The 21,302-nt window shown below is 40.7% G+C and overlaps 1 protein-coding gene across 3 annotated transcripts in view; it reads right to left on the bottom strand.

Annotated features, from left to right (window-relative positions):
* Positions 1-21,302, bottom strand: part of LOC134205202 (leishmanolysin-like peptidase) — a 110,358-nt gene that overhangs the window by 10,376 nt on the left and 78,680 nt on the right. For all 3 annotated transcript variants that reach the window (XR_009978080.1, XM_062680243.1, XM_062680244.1), the window contains exons 2-6: positions 13,221-13,352; positions 12,945-13,139; positions 12,498-12,883; positions 7,573-7,798; positions 7,313-7,500 (exon numbers count right to left, since the gene is read on the bottom strand). Coding sequence is in view for 2 of the 3 variants with exons in the window: in XM_062680243.1 (XP_062536227.1) it covers positions 7,313-7,500; positions 7,573-7,798; positions 12,498-12,883; positions 12,945-13,139; positions 13,221-13,352 (1,127 nt within the window). In the remaining variant the exon portion in view is untranslated. The remainder of the gene's footprint in view (positions 1-7,312; positions 7,501-7,572; positions 7,799-12,497; positions 12,884-12,944; positions 13,140-13,220; positions 13,353-21,302) is intronic.

Raw genomic sequence — 21,302 nt, 5'->3', positions numbered from 1 at the left:
AGAAATAATCTATGTTGCAAATAATGAAAGTTTTCCTCTACTGGGTGTCGTCCGCCAACGTATTCGATGACTGAATAATAGGGGCGGAGTCCTCTCCACTAGATGTTACTGCACCTCTAACCGATGAGAAACAAGCAACAAGGGACGGCGAGGCGACCACATCGTCTCCCAGCAGCAGCAAGGGTTGAGCAATCCCCTCCAGCCAGATTTGCGAACAGCGAGGTGAGCACATCGTCCCACAACACAGCAGCGGCAAGGGTCGAGCAATCCCCTCCAGCCAGGTCGGCGGACAGCGAGGCGAGCGCATCGTTTCCCAGCAGCGGGAAGGGTCGATAAATCCCCTCCAGCCAGGTCTGCGGACAGCAGACAGCGAGGCCAGCATATCGGTTCTCAGCAGCCCTCCCAACTTGAAGAGTTGATGAAATAAATTTCTAAGGAATTATTTACCGAGAAAATTGAATTAATAACTTTCTGAACTTTTCTTCATCCAATAATGAATATGAACATGAATAAAACTCAATCTGAAACTTCCCAGACATCGCGTCTTACCGTTACGACAACTCATGATTAGGGTGACCATATGAAATTATTCCAAAGGAGGGAGTAAATCCAAATCGTAGTGAAAAAGGAGGAGCTTTGGTTGAAAGAGGAGGACATGGAAAACAAATTACTGAACACAAAATTTCCTGTTTTTGACTTTATCAGATTTTTGCAGACTAAATTTTATTGAAAAATGGTTTTTCTATAGCCAGGCAAATGTGATACACAAAATCAAAAATGAAAAAAACGAACTCACCATCTTCACAGTGAGATTCTATTAAACATGCTTCAAATAAGTGAACGAATGTTGGGTATTAATGAACCGGCATTTTAAGCAACATCCCACAATATTTTAACACGAAAAATTAAATATTTGAAAAGACAGTATCATCGTATACAATACTTTACATTTAGCAGTTGACCAAAAAGATGGCATCTATACTGGGTGTTTTTCGCCTCACATATTCAAGGCAAAGTAGCTTTCTAACAATTTGGATAAAATATCAAATGATTGTTCCAATGATTGAAAAGTCTAAAAAAATGTTTCAGATTTAAAAGCAATTAAACGCAAATGTATACAACCATGCGTTTTTTTTAATGAATCGCTGTTGTAGTATTTTATTCTGCAATAATCTAGTAAAAAAAACTCATCATAAGTTGAAGTCCTGCATTGTTAGTGTATGCAAAAAGGAGGGCAACCGAATTTTTTTCTTTGTTCCCAAACCTATGAAGCAATTTTCCGGTCTAGAAATTTCATGCAAGCATACTTTGGCTCTTCATGCATCAGTCCTTGAGGTCTCAGGACAATATTTCTTGATTAAATCTGATTTATGATGAAAACGCGAACAGTACATCTTCCAGTCCAACCAGCTGGGGTGCGGGTAAGATCGACACCATATGAGGGTAAAACCAACACATCAAGTCGTTATAGAATCGAACGTCAGAACAATTCTAAATTATGTTACAACATAATTGAAAATGTTTAACAACATTCATTTTGATATTTGTGTATGAAATTCATGTTTAGGGGTCACTCATAAACGTTGGTTGAACAAAATGTTATACATTCAAAATCATCACCACATATTTTAGTTAGTTTCTTTAGTGGGTCGGGTGAAAAATATATAGAGTATAAGAATGTTAGTAACAAATTTACTAACTACTGTAATTATTGACCTACATTTAAATTTCACTTATTTTAAAAAGTTTTTTATAACGGCGAATTAAAATAAATGCGTATGGTGCAGTCATGACAAGAAATGAAAATGATTAGTTCGGTAGGTGACAAGCTACATGTTTACAGGGGTGAAAATGGATCACGAAAGAATAACACTAGAAAACGGATTGAATATACATATCTAAGAGCAAAATAAGCCTAAAAATACGGTTATTCTTTGAGCGCTATTGTTATCCGACCTGCAGGTTTTCCTTGATGACTCAATATTACCCCCTATACCTGTTGTATCGCCCAATAATAATATTGTGTGTAATCAGTCTATGATCAAGTTTGGGCGTAGCCAGGACTTCGATTAGGGGGGGGGGGGCAAATTTTTTAGGTCATGAATAGGTACATGAATATTAGTGCTTGGTACTTTTTCCTTCTAAGCTCCAAACACTTTGAAACCAAATCCACAACCAACAGTAAAGGCTGAATCTCAACAGCGCGTTGCGCGTCAGCGTTGAAGTCAGCGTTTTGTACTAAAACGTAATGCCAATAAACGTGACGCATTCACGCCCGGATTCTTCAGGAATGCCTCCAGCAATTTCTTCGGCAGTGTCTTCAGGAATTCCACCATCAATTTCGCCGGGAATTGACCGAAAATTCCACCTTTATTTACTCCAAGAAATCCTCCACGAGTTCTTTTATAAGTTCTGCAGGGAATTCTTCAGATAATTCTTTCGTGCTGTTTGTAATAAAAAAATCTGAAAAATTGCACCGTGGAATTCCTAAGAATATTCCATGGAAATTCCGCAGAATTGTCAATAAACATTCCAGAGAATTTCGTGAAAAATCTTCGAACTTCCTGTGTAAATTCCATATTTTTTTCCGTGAAAGTTTCGAATAATTGCTTGTGAAAATTTCAAAGAATTTCTCCAGGAATTCCACCGAAAATTTATACAGAAATCATACCGAAAATAAAATCAACAATGAAATTTTTGGAGGAGTTCCTGGATTAATTCCCAAAGAAATCCCGAAAGAATTCCGGTGGAAACTTCAAGATTTCCACTGGACATCCTGCAGGAGTTTCTTCGAAAATTCCTCCGGGAGTTCCTCCGGGAGTTCTTCCAGGAATTCAACCGACAGATCCTCCAAGAATTCTTCCGAGAATTATTCCGGTAGTTCTATCGGCAGTTCCTACGGGGGCTCCCTGAAAATTCTTCCGGGAATTTCTCCAGAATTTCCTCCGGGAATTATACAGAAATTCCTCCAGAAGCTCCTCTGAGAATTTCTCTGGGAGCTCTTCAAGGAATTCTCCGGGAGGTCCTCTGATGATGATGATGATGATGGTCCTGCTACATACCCCTACAAAGGTTTCAGCTAGATGAGATTTGTCTATAAGATGAATTCTCCAAGATCTTTTTCCGAGAAGACTTCTGGTAGATTCACTGGCACTTCCTCCGGAGGTTCATTTAAAAATTCTCCCGGGAGTTTCTTTAGAAATTCCTCCGGGTGTTCCACCAGTAGCTCTTCCAGGAGATCACTCAGGCTTTTTTTCAGGAAATCATTTAGGCTTTCTTCAGAAAATTAGCTGGAAATTCCTCCCGAAGTTCTTCCGATAGTTTTTCTGGGAGTTCCTCCGGGAGGTCCTCTTGGAATTCTTCTAGGAGTTTCTCCTGAATTCCTCTGGGAGTTCTTAAGGGAGCTCCTCCGGCAGCTCCTACGTGAATTTTGTATGATTTCTCTGGGAGTTTCACCGGCAGTTCCTTTGAGAAGGAACTCCCGGAGTAACTACCGGAGGAACTCCCAGAGGAATTTCTGTAGGAATTCCCGGAGAAAGTATCAGAGGAATTTTCGGAAGAACTGCCAGAGAAACTTCTAGATGAATTTATTGAAGAACTACACGAAGAATTTCCGGAGGAAATCCTGGAGGAACCCTCGTAAGAACTTCTGGATGAATTCTAGGACAAACTCCTGGAAGAATTCTTAAAGGACCTCCAGGAGGAGCTCCCAGAGAAATTTTGATAGGAACTTCTGAAGGAAGGAATGTCAACCAAGTAGGATGAGTATTTAGTATTGTCCGGCTTGTGTGGTCAGGTTGGGATCTGACGACCAAACTGGCACAACCTCACACAACCCTACTTCATTGAGCGCCGTTGCTGATGAAGCAAGTGTGTAGGAGCCGGACAATACTAAATACTCATCCTACTTGGTTGACATGTGTACAAAAATACATTTGAGAGAGTTAGTTCTGAAAATGTATTGCGAGAGATCGGTTGGTACCTGGTGCTGGGAATTTGGTTTCATCAGTACCCGCTAAGCTGCGGTGGACGACGGAGGTCCTTCGTAGTTTAGTAGGGAAAGCACCTGTCATGCGAACTGGGGACGTGGGGTCAAACCCCACCGAAGGGGCGGTTACCCTCCAATTCCTTTTCCGAACTAAATCTATCACATGTTGCTGTTCTTTGTTTGTTCTGACAAAATCCTGGAAGAACTCTTGGATGATATCCTGGAGGAACTCTAACATTAATTTCCGAATGAAATTCTGAAAAAAAATTCTGGTGTAAATTCCGAGTGAAGTCCGGAAAGAATTCTAGGACAATTTCGCGGAAAAAATCCCGGAGAAATTCCTGATGGAAGAGAAGAATTTCCGGGGAAACTCTTGGACGAATTCTTGGAGAAATTCCTAAAGAAATTTCTAGAGGTATTCTTGAAGGATATTCTGAAATAATTGTGGAAATAATTCCAAAATGTAATTCTAGAGGATTTCGCTATTGAATTCATAGAGGTATTCCCGAAAAAAAAGTCCTGGAAGTTATCCCGGAGGAATTTAAGGAAGAGTTCCTCGAGGAATGCCCGGAAGAGTTTCTTATAGATTAGCAGATGAAATTATGGAGCGAAATCGGAGGATTTCCGTCATAAATTACTGAAGAAACTTCTAGTGGAGTTTTGGGAGGAAATTCCGTATGTATTCTTGGAGGAACTCTAGAATGCATTCCTGAATGAAATGTCGCAGATTTTCCTGGAAGAATAGCCATCTAGAAGTAAAACTTGAAGGGAAGAAAAGAAATCTTCAAGAAACTTCCACATGAATTTCCTAAAAAAAATAGTTGGATGTTTCTAGATAAGGAGAAATTACAATTACAGGAGAAGGATTTTCAAACGATTTTCAGAGGAATTTGTGGATAACTTTCCGGAGGAATTTAGAAGTTCCCAGGGGAGCTTCTAGAAAAATTTCTAGGAGAATTCTTGAGCCCGAAATGTTTCGAGTTATTTTGAAATTTCTTATAGTATGGATCCTGGATACCCTTATAAGTTTTTTGGGAATCTTTTGAATTTCAAAAACCTATTTCTGAATCTGATTGGATCATAAAGCGCACATGTTTAAGCGAATTCATTTCAGTGCCCGTTCAATCTTTTCACCATTTATGGGGGGCGACGCCCCCCTCTGACTACGTCCTATATTACCGCCTCGTTTTCCAATACTTGAATTATATTATGCTTGTGATGAGTTTAATAAAACAGAGGTATTTCGTGATTTCATGGCAGGTGTCCAATTTACCCCAACTGATAACATAATAATGATGAGATACATTTGGATGTTTATAATTAGAAAAGTCAACTATTTTTCCACAACATACACAAAATGATGTTCAATTATGGATCAGAGATGGATTAAATACTGAAAATTACCAATTTATTGTCGAAAAAGCTTATACACCGATGCCAAAATTTTTCATAACTCACCTCCTCAATGGTGATCAATGCTAATTGTCTGTTTATTATGACTCTTACACGTCTCCGCCAGTTACAAAATGACTAGAAATACAAGAAATCAAACGTTTATTCAAAGTGTGTCGAAGTTTTGTCCGATAATCACTTAAAATCAGAGATTTGAAGTGGTGTCGGTTTTACCCGCAGTGTCGGTTTTACCCACAATCCCCCTACCTTCTAATTCCAAAATAAATATAACACATTGGAAATATTTAGAAACTAAAAACCTGGACTATGTAGATAGATGACTACGTCTCCATGAAAACGGCAGAATCTATAGAACAGAAATAAACATCCACAATAATGCCGCTGACGAATATCAATGCAGCAATTATCGTGAAAAACAACCCTAAAATGAACAAATCAGATCTCGAATCCCAAAATTACGAATACTTTGTGGGATGAGTTAAATTTTACGATGGTAGAGTCGCCAGAGGTAAAAATCAAAGAAATAACCATTTCGTTACTTATATTTCAATAGAAGCATCCAAAGAAGAATTGAAAATCTTCGTCAACACAAGCGCGAAAAAAAATAACATTTCACGTGACAATGTTCATTGAAAACTGTAAAATCGAAAATGAAATTCGAGAAGCGATATATCAGTGGAACTAGAGGCCTGAATAAGAGAAATGCGGATAGGTATCTGCCGTCAATCGGACCGTAAAAAAACAGCAGCCAATCGAGCAGGAGACCTGTCAAGCGCAGCCAAAATGTTGGCTCAAATACTGAAAACGGCTAAATTTGTTTTTATGCCATTTTTAAATAAACAAATTAGAATTCATTTAACATTAGTTTGCAATAATATGTGCAAGTCATTTATAGCTTCTAAAATGAAATTGCATTGTTTATTGGATTCTATTGTCATGTGATATGGACACATTAAATAGCGGATTGTGAGATTTTATCTACATAAACAATTTCTTCCTTTTCATGTGTTGCTCTTTGAGGAAGGAGATTGAATGCAGTGTTGGCAGAGTCATATTTTCTATCCGCGTTTCTCTTATTCAAGCCTCTAAGTGGAACCACTCATAGTAGACATAAATCCACTTCCTTCGATCCACTTCAGATCCACACCATCGCCCTTTTGAAATGTTGGTGCCGAAATGTAAAATTTATTTTTTGGGTGTTGGTGCATTAGAATTGAAGCAATCGTGACAATCCTCAAAACAACTCAAAAGGCGCTCACAAAATCAATGCAAATAGCGTCGAGATGGAGAAGTGTTCCTTGGGTTTGATGACGGAGCAAATGAACACTATTAAATACGCTTTTCACGATGATCATATGAATCAGGAAAGGGAATGTTAAACTATTACTTTGCCAATGACAACCACATTCTCATCTTTTGTAAATTATGGGACAAACTCAACTCCCAACAAGCGTCTGTTCCAAACTGCAACAGAATAGGACAATAAAAGTTCACAACAATTACCTCGCCAAATTTGATAAAATTTATTCATCAACAACCCTGCCTCATTACTCATCGGTTTTTAACATACAATTTTAAGTAGACAATCCCTTACTAACAATTTTCTAGTTTGGTACCTTCACTATAATGCCGTTGTACACGTAAGGGAACGTCCACAAATTACGTAACGCTTAGAGGGAGGAGGGGGGGTTGAGTGAAGTGTGACGATCCATACACAATTTTCAGAAGCTTCATACAAAAAGCGTGGCATAGGGGGGGGAGGGGGGGTTGAAAAAGTCCAATTTTTGCGTTACGTAATTAATGGATCTTCCCTAATGCCATCAAAAGGGGTAAATATGCATATGACGACAGTAAAACTATATCATAATAACTTGTATCAGACGCAATAATTTCAAATTAAATCCACCATACCTTGCATTGTTTGCAGTTATCCAATCTTTGCAGCTCTTCATCGCAAAATTACACCCTAGCCCACGACCCCAGGTGAGAGGTGAGGCCATACTGTAATTTGCTTTGTACCATCCCGAGTCTTCCATCAATGCCAGCGTAATTCGTGAAAAAGCAGAACTCTGTGTATGGGTTCCAGTCATGGCTTCATTCTAAAAAAAAACAATCAAATATTATTATACAATCCCCGTATGTTACTTACCATTTCAAACTACAATAAATACCTCTAGCACTCGCTTTTCCCAATGGGTCAAGGCTGTACCTTCTCCGCCTTGATCTTCGAGCTCGGCTCCTTCTAGTTTCTGACAGCTGAAATGGTCTCGTACCTCTTTGGATACTCGAGGAGTTACCATCATGTCTATCGTTCTGCTGATATAGCCCCCTCGTACCGCCCATTGTTCACGTACAACCTTTCTGATTGTTTGCTCACTCCACTGGTGGATTTGCAATCTATAATATATATAAAAATTAAAAACGGATCTTCTTTATTGGATATAAGGTTGACATCGAGAAGAATCGACTATGATTTATAAATGTGACATATCTCAATTCCGGAAAATTAAGCCATCCCGCGCAAACTCACTAAAAAGGTATCATGTAGATATATCAGAAACGTACGTAGTGGACAAGAATGTAGGAATGAATTGGAATCAAATCGGGTACAACCAATAAAAAAATAGAGTTTTTAGTATAAAAGTTTTATGTGAAGCAAGTTGTAACGTAGGGGCAGTGGTTCGATTAGGGGCACCCTTTATGCCAACATTTCATAGCAATGGAAAACTTAGCTTAGCTTAGCTTAGCTTTGACTGACTACACCGGCCGCGCAAAGCAGAACACAATATTTCGGCCGATCGCGCCATCGTTCTGCTGTCCGAAACAAGAGAAATCTCGCACTGAACTGATTTTTATTACCGGCCGCGCAAAGCAGAACACAATAGGGTAAGACGGTATAATGCGCCCCACCTGGCCAAAACGCCCCTCTTTGATTTCTAGAAAACTATAACTAACTAAGGGTCAAAATCAGTTGGTACCTATAAATATTTGTAAAACCATCGTACTATGTGAATGTGGAAGTATTTTTGTATTACATAATGAAAATAATAGCAAAATACGAAAAAAGACAGTTTTGATGTAACTTTTCATGTTTGTTTGCTCAACATTCTGGAGCGACGCTAGCATATTGTCCGCAAAACTTGCACGGGAACACTCAGTTGGGCAACAAAATAACTTTTCTCAGTGGTTAATATGATATAAAATTGCTTCCATCTTCAAAAGCGTAACGATTTTTGAAAATATGTTTTACTGGCCAAAACGCCCCAGGGTAGGCAGGACGATATGCCCTTACCAACTGGACACAAGCGCGGCGAGCTTGCAGCAGTTGCTTTCAAATTATATGGAAATTATTGAAATGTAAATAAAACCTGATTAAATTGACTTATGTTGGTTTTAAATGTCAAGCACATAAGGATTTGTAACCTTTTATTATGGGATTGATAAAATACTAATGAAGGGCTTTGGAACGTCTTTGGCTAAGGTGGGGCGTATTGCCCAGGCACTTTTTGAAATCCATTTTTTCACGACTTTTCAAAAAAGCATTATTACGTGTTATCTGTAATATTTTTATATGACTACTCACGGGCAATGCATTTGCGACTTCTTGCACTACCAAATAACACAAAGTTTGCATAAATTGCGATGAAAAGTAAAAAGTTATCAAGGTTTTGCCTTAGGGGGGGCATATTATACCGTCTTACCCTATTTCGGCCGATCGCGCGATCGTTCTGCTGTCCGAAACAAGAGAAATCTCGCACTGAACTCAACAATTCATAGCAATGGAAAAAATGATTTAGTAGATTTGAACGTTGTTCTGCCCATTCAAAATTCCCATACCAAACTTTTATTCTGGCTAACAAACTGTAAACCCGTCAGAGGTTATAACGAACAGATTTGCTAAAGCAATGAAGAAAATCTATTCAGTCGTTCTCAAGTTATGCCGAAATGAGCACATCCCGAGCAAAGTCTAAACACATAATGAGAGCATATAAAAGCATATTTTGATTACGACATATAATTAAAATCATAATTTGTTGTCAAATATAAATCATCATGATTGATTACTTAATTTGATCTCATTTTGCAGTTGATTTGTAAATTTTATGATCTGACATCAAACTTAGTACTTATTTAATTATCGGAACTAATATTAAAATTTGTTTTCGATTTGCTTTCATCGATAGCAGGAATAATTTTCGATTTGATGTCACAGTAAGATGTTTATGCTATGTATATGTTTTGTTATTTTTACCGTTAAAACGACCAAAAAGATATCAAATTAATTAATTATAATCGGCGATTTCACAACATCAAAACGAAATATCGATTTGCTCGGAATATCAATTATTTTGTATATACATACTGCAGCTAACCACAAGTCGAGCATATATGTATGGGTTAGGGACAAAAGGTCGAAAGGACAAAAGGTCGAAAGACAAAACGTCGCAAGACAAAAGGTTGAAGGGACAAATGGTCGTAGACAAAAAGTCGAAAGGGACAAAAGGTCGAAAGGATAAAACGTCGAACGTGACAAAATGTTGAAAGGACAAAATTTCGAAAGAAAGAATCGATCAATAAGATCAAAAGGTAGAAAGGAACAAAAGGTCGGGAGGACAATAGACTATAAACTGAAACGGAGAGAATCAATCTCGCACCAGAGTTGCCCTACACAGTTGTCAAAAACTCTGCTCTTTAGTTTTTCACAATTTCTAACAATCAAAAAAAAATTATTCAGTGAGTACAACTAATAGATGGATGTTCGAGTTTTCTAAATATCACTTTGATCTGTCAAAATGGCGCACGCCGCACATCAAATGCATTGGGTGTGTATTACACGCAAGTGTATTTTTAATATGCGCGCCTGCTTTAATGTGCGCGCCTGCGTGACTGCTATGGAAAACCTAGATATTCATTTATTATTTGCACTCATTGAATGAATTTCATTTATTAGTTAAAAATAATGAAAAATAAAAGAGCAATTTGTATGCCAACTGTACAGGACAACCTCGAGGACAACTTTGTTTTGCGCAATACAAGTTTTATTCATTTCGTAACATTCTTCTTCATCTCTAACAGAAATATCCAGGTATTCATAATATTGTTTCATAATATTGCTATTCCAGAGAAAACTTTCCTCTTTAAGGTTCAATTTTTAAACTATTGCAGCTGTCACTTCATACTTTTTCTCTGTTGTTTGGCATGGCATTCTACGATGACAACGCCAAATATCAGATTTTTTGTTTCAGTGTATTGAAAATTTTCAGGCTTGCGGAAGAACTTTAACAGCTGCGGAAGAACTTTACGGAATCCGCAAAACGGAAAATTTTGAAAAGATCCGCAATAATTCCTACTTCATTGAAAATTGCTCATTCTTCAACTTTGATTGATGAGTGTGTTATTTTTGCTTGAGGTTAAATACATTTCACAAATTCCTTTGGAATACACCACACTTGTTATCAACTTGTTCTTGATCGACCTTTTGTCCCTTTCGACCTTTGTCCTTTCGACATTCTGGCCCTTTCAACATCCATATACAGAGCGAATTCGGCTAATACCCTTTAAAACTTGGATAAAAATGGCCATGAAGCACTAAAACCAATATAAATCCACCTAGCAGTAATGATACCTTTCTCGTGCACTCAGGAAGATAATTTAAACACATTAGAAAACAAGATAAAATAGCACTATAGATAGATAGGGTATAGAACCATTTGGGCAGCACCCCTATTCCCGGCAGCAAAGTCCATTACTCGAGCACATTACAACCGAATTACTTGTTTTTTAGTACTTGGTTAGTTTCCGTCGATATCTAGTGATGTACAAACAATCAAGCCATTTGGTTGGAACGCGGTCGAGTTATCAGCGTTGCGAACGGGAATAGGGGGTGCTGCCCAAATGGTCCCGCTCCCTAGGTCCTAATATTTCATTGATTTACAATAATATCCCATTTATTTAGATACAGCACAGAAGAAAAAAGTATTGAAATAATTCGCTGCATCTCTTAGGAAAAAATATGATTTTTCAATAATTTGGGAAGACAAAGTTCGATCGGACTAATTTTCAGTATCAAACCATTTCTTCTTATGCCACTTTATAAGAGGTCTAAAATAATTTTGTGTTAATTTTCACTTAGGGTCTGTCTCATTTGGAGAATTAAACTTAAAAGTGACAGTTCGAAAATTAGCAAATAACCCGGTAATAAGAATGGCTGGTGCTGTCCAGCAATTCCAATTAGACATCGATGCAAAATGATTCGATATCTGTCAAAAGTAATCTTGCTCTGCGAGCAGGGTTATTTGATAATTATTGAAATGTCACTTTTAAGTTTAATTTGATATATGATGTGTTAATAGGGTCTGTCTCATTTGAAGAATTAAACTTAAAAGTGACAGTTCGAAAATTAATAAATAACCCGGTCATGAGAATGGCTGGTGCTACCCAGAAATTCCAATAAGACATCGATGCAAAATGATTCGATATCTGTCAAAAGTAATCTTGCTCTGTGAGCAGGGTTATTCGTTAATTATTGAAATGTCACTTTTAAGTTTAATTTCAGTTTAATTCTCCAAATGAGACAGACCCATAGTACAAAGTAGGAGTGTCTAGCGCAAATAAACGAGGGGGTTAAAAGCAGAAGGGTGTAAGTGGCATTTTGATGAAATTTGAGTTCTAACTATTTTATTATAAAAATTCACAGAAAATTAATATAATTTTTAACTTTCATACAATTTGTATGAAACGAAAAATATTGAAAAACTTTTTTCCTTTTTTCCCAAAATTTAGTTTTCGCAACTTATAACCTTTTGCGTTTGACCCAATCAAAAGACAGTTGTCAGAAAGATAGCATCTGCCTTCTGTCAAAAGATACGCAGGGATGCCCACAACCGAACAGTGCCCAAGATCGACCCACTTCCATAATAAGTTTACCCATTTTGTTGTTCATGTTTTATAGCGCTTTTGATGAAATTATATTAGTTAGTTTAGTTTAGTTTATTAAAGACACTTTATCACTTCGATGACATTCGTGTCCGGATGAAATTATATGTTTAGTAAAAACAAAATAGCAAGAGCCATTTTATTTTCGAATCATTCTTACTTTTCATTTAAATAAGGTTTTCCGGTATCTGGCTTACGTGGTGTTCGTGGGTTTCCCTCGTTATCTCTGAAAAATGCGTATAAGCTTACGGAAAACCCCAGAGCGTGCAGAATTTCATGCTTCACGGTAGATAGAAGCGTTTGTAACTCCTGAGGTTTAGTGCTAATGCTTTCTGGGCAAAGATTTGCATGCCCTGCTATGGGTCGATCAAGCGCCGCTTCCTGTTGACAATGAGCAGCGTATGCCACCGTTAAACCCTTATGGCATCTTTCCGACTGTCGTGCGGAAACATAAAATACGAAATCTGCGTTCGAAATACCGGCTCCTGCAGTAGTGGTACTGTCCTCTCGGCAATCCTGACCGGTTGAATTGCACACTCGGCAAACCTGGAAAAGGATGATGAATATTTTACACGTTGACATTGGACGCAAACTTATTAGTAGTCACATCCAGATGATCCTCGGGCACTTGAACTTCGCCGCATAGTGTCACTGATTTACAGGAATCGATGCAGTAGGTCAGTGAATTCTTAACGAAAACCTGACTGCTTTCGCACTTTCGATTCAGTCTTATAATCTCTTTTGTTTGGCGCACCATCAGCGCTTGTTCCCAGAAGCGTACCGCCTCTGGCAGAATTGTGTCCTTGAGAAATACACGAAAAATGTTTTGAAATGATGATCCAATTGACGTAATTTCAAGCTGATTTCATCATTTTTTACTTACATTTATTAGAGCAAATTTATCAGAATCCAATCGGTAAACTGATTCATCGTACACTAGTAGAATTCGAAGCGGCTGATCAAGGCTACGTTTCCGTATTACATGCAGTGGTTCCAGTCTTACGCCATGTATCACCTGAAAGAGAAACAATATTAATTTGAGCATGATACGTAATCAGAGTTATATTGTGTAATGATAGGTATATTTGGCTGACTATTGCAATTCGACATAACCGCCACTTATAACCTAGTCCCCAAGCAGGCCCTATCAAAGCAACCGTATGCCGCTCAAAGCGCACTAGCCTAGTCCTGGTGTTGGGTGGGACTTTAGGACCGGCAAGTACAATCAACAAAGGTCTATTTCATCGTCTAAAAGTGTCTCGGCTTTCAGCACATCGAACCCTCAACTAACACCGCTGCAAAGTATACATCCGTCGTGTCATGTTTCTATCAATGAACTCCACTCAGAACCATGTCAAGCGCCTGCTGCTCATCGATTCAGCCACCCACTGGGACGCACAACTGCTGCCTGCATTGAGGAAGCTCCCTATCCACTCAACACAGTCGAGCTATTGCTGCCAGCGACCAACAGCCGTCCCGGTCCTGTGTTTGAGACTGGAAACGGGAGCTTCCGATCTCCATCTGTCGGCAAGTATGGTTACCCAGTAAACCTTCCAGCATCTGATAGTGCTTCGCTTTCCAGTGCATCTGTCGTCCTGCCAACATCATCCGTCATCACAATCTACTATCAGAACGTTGGCGGAATGAACGGGCTTCTGGACGACTATCACTTAGCCGTTATCGATCTATGTTACGATATAATCGTTCTGACTGAGACCTGGCTGGATTCTAGAACCATCTCAAGTTATGTTTTTGGGCATGGTTACCAAATATTTCGCTGCGACCGCAATTTGAACAACAGTAGGAAATCCACAGGAGGAGGCGTTCTTATCGCTGTAAGCTCCAGACTAAAAGTGACTGCTATTGAGGACAATACCTGGAAGGCCGTGGAGCAAGTCTGGGTCGCTATTCAACTCGTCGATCGTCGATTGTTTATCTGCGCACTTTACATTCCTCCAGACCGGACGCGTGATTTGGAGTTTATCGACACACACTGTCAGTCTCTCTCATTTGTGTCGAATGATGCCGCTCCGTGCGACGAATTGATGATACTTGGTGACTTCAACTTCGCGGGAATCGCATGGAAACGAATTCACAGCGGTTTTTACGGCTTCGACCTTGAAAGATCATCTTTTCACGTTGGTGCCACGAAGCTTTTGGACAATTATAGTATGGCTACCTTATCTCAAATCAATGGAATTGTAAACGAGAACGGTCGTTCGCTTGATCTCTGTTTTACTAGCGCTCGCGAAACCGCTCCAGTTATCTCCAAGGCACCGGTCCCTTTGGTTAAATTTGTCGCTCATCACCCAGCTCTCGTAATTACCGTCGAGGAAACCGCTGGCCGTGATTTTTCTAGCACTGTGGCTGCAGTGACCTACGATTTTCGAAGGGCCGACTATCGCAGTGTTGTCGAAGTTCTTTCAGAGCTGGATTGGGATCGAATTTTGGATCCGATCGATGTCAACACAGCTGCACAAACTTTCTCTCATGTCTTGGCATACATCATCGATAGGCATGTCCCGAAAAGAATTGTCCAGTCTGACAGTCGCACTCCGTGGATGACTAACGAACTTCGCTCGTTAAGAAGGAATAAAAAGGCTGCTCTAAAAGGTTTACTAAATTCCGCTCACTTTCTTTGAAACGATACTATGTCAGCATAAATTATCAGTACAAGCGCTTAAGTCGGTTCCTTTTCCGACGCTATCAAAGAAGGATCCAACAACGCCTAAAAACTCACCCGAAATCTTTCTGGAATTACATAAATGAACAGCGCAAGGAAAGCGGATTGCCTTCATCCATGTTTCTCAATGACGAAACTGCTGACACGCAACAAGACATTTGCAACATTTTTCGGCTAAATGTTCCAGTGTGTTCGAAAAAGAGCTACTGTCCGCCAACTCCATCATCTCCGCAGCCCAGAACGTCCGCTTGGCTAACCAACAGCTGATTAGCATTGACGTGAGTGCTTATTACTAAAGCCCCATCTTGACTCAAGGGTTCATATAAGCCCGGTCCTGATGGGGTGCCATCCTGTTTTATTAAAAGAAGTATCGAATGGCTACTGGCTCCAGTTCAAAAGATTTTCCAGCTTTCAATCTCCAGCGGAGTATTCCCTTCCTGTTGGAAAATAGCCGAAATGTTCCCTGTATATAAAAAGGGTAACAAGCGCGATGTTAATAACTACAGAGGAATTACATCGTTATGCTCCGTATCGAAGCTTTTTGAACTTGTTATCATTGATTACGTCAGTGCACACTGCAAGCAACACATCAACACAGACCAGCATGGCTTTGTAACTGGGCGCTCCACAACTACGAATTTACTGTGTCTAACCTCGTACATCACGGAAAGTATGAACACTCGGGCCCAAACGGATGTGATCTACACAGACCTTTCTGCTGCGTTCGATAAGCTGAATCATGACATCGCGATCGCAATACTGGACCGATTAGGTATCGGTGGGGATCTTTTGAAATGGTTTCGCTCGTATCTTACTGACCGCCAATTAACGATCGCATTAGGCGACAACCGATCAACGTACTTTCGTGCAACGTCGGGTATACCACAAGGCAGCCATTTAGGACCGCTGATTTTTATCATGTACTTCAATGATGTCCATCACGCTGTTAAGGGTCCACGATTATCATTTGCCGATGATCTCAAGATGTTCCTACGTATCTACTCGGTTACTGAATGTCATACTCTCCAAGGTCAAATCAATGCTTTCGCTGATTGGTGCACTACAAACCGAATGGTTGTTAATCCGGCAAAATGTTCCGTTATCACATTTTCACGCAAAAAGAGCCGATTATCTTCAATTACCATTTGCTGGGAACTACACTCGAACGGGTGAATCATGTGAAGGATTTGGGTGTTGTTTTAGACTCACAACTGACATTTTCACACCATCTACAAACGTTGTGGACAAAGTGTCTATATAGAACCTTGGACTATGTCATGAAATTAGCGAAGAATTTTATGGACAGCTGTTGTCTGAAATTGCTGTACTGTTCTTTGGTGCGCTCTACAATAGAGTATTGTTCGTCCGTAAGGAGCACGAATTACAACAACGGCGTAGAACGTATTGAATCTATTCAACGGCGTTTCCTGCGGTTTTCGCTTCGAAGACTAAACTGGAGAGACCCGCTGCATCTTCCTAGTTACGAAGAGCGCTGTCGCTTGATTGCCTTAGAGCCACTGCGTATCCGCCGGGATGTGGACAGAGCCCTATGTGTAGCTGATGTACTTCAAGGAAGAATAGATTGCGAAAGAATTTTACAACAAGTGAACATGAACGTTCAACCAAGACCGCTACGGAACAATTCGATGCTGAGGCTCCCCTTTCGTCGCACTAACTACGGTGCAGAAACTGCAATCTACGGCCTCCAGAGAACGTTTAATAGAGTTTCTTCCATGTTCGACTTCAACTTGACGCGGAATGTTCTTCGTCGTAGATTTTCTGAATTTTTCGTTGATTGTATGTGATAAGGCTGCGTTTTATTTGTTTTAATTTTTTATCTTGACAATGCTACTATGTTATTTTTTTTTTGACTATGTGCGTTTGTAGTATTAATTAGTTTTACATACATCATTAGGGCTAACTGTAGTCTGTTGATGAAATCACACAATAAATAAATAAATAAGTAATAACGACATGGTGATCGGGGATCGCTCTTCCTCATCGACCGGTTCACAAGGTCACGTGGGTCTCCGTGACGGCTTTACAGAAAATCAAATCGACCACATCTGCATCAGCCGAAAATGGAAACGGAGCCTTCTTGATGTACGGAATAAACGTAGTGCCGAAATCGCGTCTGATCATCACCTCCTCATCGGCGAAATACGCCTGCGCATTGCGCGGATTCGTCGGCAGGAGGAAAGAGTTGGACGACGATTCAACACACGCCGACTGGAAGATGCCACGGTGAAACGGTCCTTCGTTGAAGAACTGGAGACGCGTGCTGCAGATATTCCGGAAGGTGGCAGCGTGGAAGACCAATGGACCGCCATCAAGAATGCCTTCATCGCCACCAGCGAGAACAATCTGGGCGAACTACGCACCCAGAGAAAACAATGGATCACCGATGAGACCTGGAGGAAGATAGAGGAGCGAAGAGAAGCCAAAGCCGCGATAGAGCGATCGAAACCAGAGGAGCCAAAGTCTTAGCCCGTCAACGATACACGGCTCTTGAGAAGGAAGTAAAACGCTCATGTCGACGGGACAAGCGAGCGTGGGCAGACTCTCTGGCCGACGAAGGAGAGAGAGCCGCCGCAACCGGGGACATTCGCCTCCTCTACGATATCTCACGACGCTTAAGCGGGGCGAAGATGAATGCAACGATGCCTGTGAAAGACGCGAATGATCAGTTATTGACCGACCCAACTGACCAGCTGAAACGCTGGTTCGAGCACTTCGAACAACTTTTTCAAGTGCCAACCAGGCCATCACCACCTCGGCATGATCTGCCTAGGATCCGACGTATAACACGTGTCAATACCGAAGCTCCATCACTGCTAGAGATTCAAACAGCCATCCAAAGCATGAAATCGAATAAAGCCCCAAGGGTCGACCGCATATCAGCCGAGATGCTCAAAGCTGACCCCATGACATCCGCTCAACTACTGCATCGTTTATTTCGAAATATCTGGGACACCGCAACTTTCCCGGTCGACTGGATGCAAGGTATCTTAGTGAAGGTGCCCAAAAAGGGTGACCTGACTATATGCGATAACTGGCGAGGCATTATGTTGCTGTGTACCGTTCTTAAAGTTCTGTGCAAAATTATCCTAGCCCGGATTCAGGAGAAGATCGATGCGACTCTCCGGCGGCAGCAAGCCGGATTCCGTGCCGGAAGATCCTGTGTGGACCATATTGTCACGCTCCGCATCATTTTGGAGCAGGTCAACGAATTCCAAGAGTCCCTTTACTTGGTATTCATTGACTACGAAAAAGCTTTCGACCGTCTCAATCACGAGAATATGTGGGGCGCCCTGAGACGCAAGGGGGTTCCTGAGAAAATCATCGGCCTCATCGAAGCACAGTACGAGGCCTTTTCGTGTAGAGTGCTGCACAATGGGGTCCTGTCCGACCCTATCCGGGTCGTAGCTGGTGTGGTGTATTCTATCACCGTTACTGTTCCTCATCGTAATCGATGAGATTCTGGTAGATGCGATTGACCGTGAACCAAACCGCGGGCTGTTATGGCAGCCTATAACCATGGAGCACCTAAACGACTTCGAATTGGCGGATGACGTTGCACTACTCGCGCAACGGCGCTCTGATATGCAGAGTAAGCTCAACGACCTTGCTGATCGCTCCTCCTCGGCAGGTTTAGTCATCAACGTCAACAAAACCAAATCGTTGGATGTAAACACGGTAACCCCTTCCAGTTTCACAGTAGCCGGGAAATCAGTGGAGAATGTTGAAAGCTTCCAATATCTTGGTAGCCAAATGGCGTCAGACGGCGGTACTGAGATCGACATAGGAGCATGAATCAAGAAAGAAAGCGCTGCCTCTGCGAAATATCTAGAAAAACAGGTAGATAAGTAAACGCACCAAAATACGAATTTAAAAACTCTAACGTGAAATCTGTGCTGTTATACACTAGCGAAACATGATGTGTATCAGTGGAGAACAATCAACGGCTGCATGTGTTCATCAACAGATGCCTGCGGTATATAATTCGGGCCTAGCGGCCTCACAAATGGATCTCAACGTCGCTCCATCGTCGTTGTCACCAGAGGCTGATAGCAACGGAAATTCGGGATCGAAGGTGGAGCTGGGTCGGCCACACTCTACGTAGGGGCGGAAACGAAATCTGTAAGCAAGCATTAGACTGGAACCCAGCGGGACATCGCAGCAGAGGCAGACCCAGAGGCTCATGGCGGAGAAGCCTCAATAAAGAAATAAAAGAAGTCGACCGAAATCTAACCTGGCAACAGGTTAAAGCGATAGCCGGGCATCGCTCAGGATGGAGATCTTTCAAGTCGGCCCTTTGCACCACCGGAGGTGTACAGGATCCATAAGTAAGTAAGTAAAAAGAGGAGTGCAGCGCGAGATTTCTTTAAAATTGAAACATCGACACATTTGACCAACTGAACTTCTTAGAAAAGTGAAGGGGAGCAGTTAAAAATTCTGAAAAAAATTTCGTTGTTAGTGTGCCGCACCATGATATTAACCCCCAGAGTAAAAAGTAGTCCTGCGGTAAATGATTTTGATCCATTGTTGTTATTTTCCGAAGGTATCATTTTTCGATTAAGAAAGGCCCAACGGCACCGAATGTGATTGAATCCAGACGCTTTGGAACGAGAAGCAGGTATAACCACTCAATCAACGGCTCCGCCGTTTTTAAACCTTTGTGAAGCATTGTTTTATTGCTCCAGTGTCAGAACTCATCTTACATCGGTACATACTTGACTTTTTTTGGGCAGAGGCAATGACTAGTTCAAACCGGGTCTCGTCAGGAACCGTGTCGACATTAGCATTTATTCAATATATTTTCGTGAGCGAATATAGAGTTCAGAGTTTAGAAATCATCTTTGAATTTTAAAAGTTCTTTTTCTTCTTTGTTGGCATTACATTATTAGCTGCGATTTTTTAAAGCCAAGTTGTTTTTGTTTGGGGGTCGTTCAAAAATTACGTCCATCGTTTTCGGCATTTTCAACCCCCCTCCCCCCTCCTGTCACAAATCACTGACTCCCTCCCCCTGTACGTACATGTGTCATTTTTATTTTAGCGATTACTTAGGTTTTTCTTTTTTGTACACTATTTTTACAATAACATAGGTAGTGGGTTATGTCCTCACTAACAGTTTGAATATGTTGCAAATTGCAAATTGATCCTAAAATGCTTTCAGGATTTTTTCTAGCGAATGGATGTCACATAAGGCGTACTATGGCGTACCTCAAAAAAATGCAAAGAACTAAAGGGGTACCTCACAAGAAAAAGATTTAGAACCGCTGCTCTAGATGACGTATTTTGCACCAAATCGTATTCGAAGTTGGCAGCACACTCAGATTTTGATAAAACATTCTGACATCTGTCCATTTAATTCCACCAGTTAATTTTCGTTATCTTTGCAGATACGTATTTCGACCACACAGTTGTGGTCGAAATACGTATCTGCAAAGATAACGAAAATTAGACTCTACGACACTACCCATAATTCCATTACCCATAATGCCATTACCCTGAAGGCCACTACCCCGAACGCCACAACCCCGAATGAGTCACTACCCCGAATGCCATTACCCCTAATGGGACACTACCCCGAATGAGCCAGTACCCCGAATTAGTCATTATTTCAAGTTAATACTTCATTTCAATGAAAAAAATGTTACTCAATTAAAGTTTATTCAAATTTCATATAAATGAACAATAATTGGAACTGAAACTGTTTTAATGCAATGGAACTAAATATTCTTACTAAGTAAGATCCCGTTCCACTTCGTATGGCACTCTTCAGGATTCCTGAATGGCAGGGGGAGATTATGCAGCACATTTTCATGCACAATGCAGAGAGTTGGAGGCAATTGCGGTCCACGTCAGCATGGTTACTAGGGCAACTAGGTAGAAGTTGTTCCTTGGTCGCTGTAGTAAAAGCAACGGATTCTGGATGAAGCGTGGTCTAAATCTCAAAATCGACGAGGGGGTGAATGGGTGAGTAAGAGTGAGTGAGTTAGAGTGAGTGTGTGAGTGAGCGAGTAAGAGTAAACGAGTGAGTAAGAATGAGCGAGAAAGAGATAGCGAATGATTGAAAGTAAATGAATGAGTTGAAGTGGACAAGTGAGTAAGAGTGGTTAAGTGAGTAAAAGTGGGTGAATGAATGAGAGTGGGTGAATGAGTAATAATTAGTGAGACAGAGGAAATGAGTGAGTGAGAGTTTGTGTATAAGAGTGAGAGAGAGGAAGATCTTGTTCGTCTTCGGGAAGTTGCGTTGACTTAAAGAAGGCATCATCTCGT

Source organism: Armigeres subalbatus, chromosome 1, assembly GCF_024139115.2.
Source record: "Armigeres subalbatus isolate Guangzhou_Male chromosome 1, GZ_Asu_2, whole genome shotgun sequence".
In the NCBI taxonomy this organism is placed as follows: domain Eukaryota; kingdom Metazoa; phylum Arthropoda; class Insecta; order Diptera; family Culicidae; genus Armigeres; species Armigeres subalbatus.
This window is presented reverse-complemented; position numbering and strand designations above follow the sequence as displayed.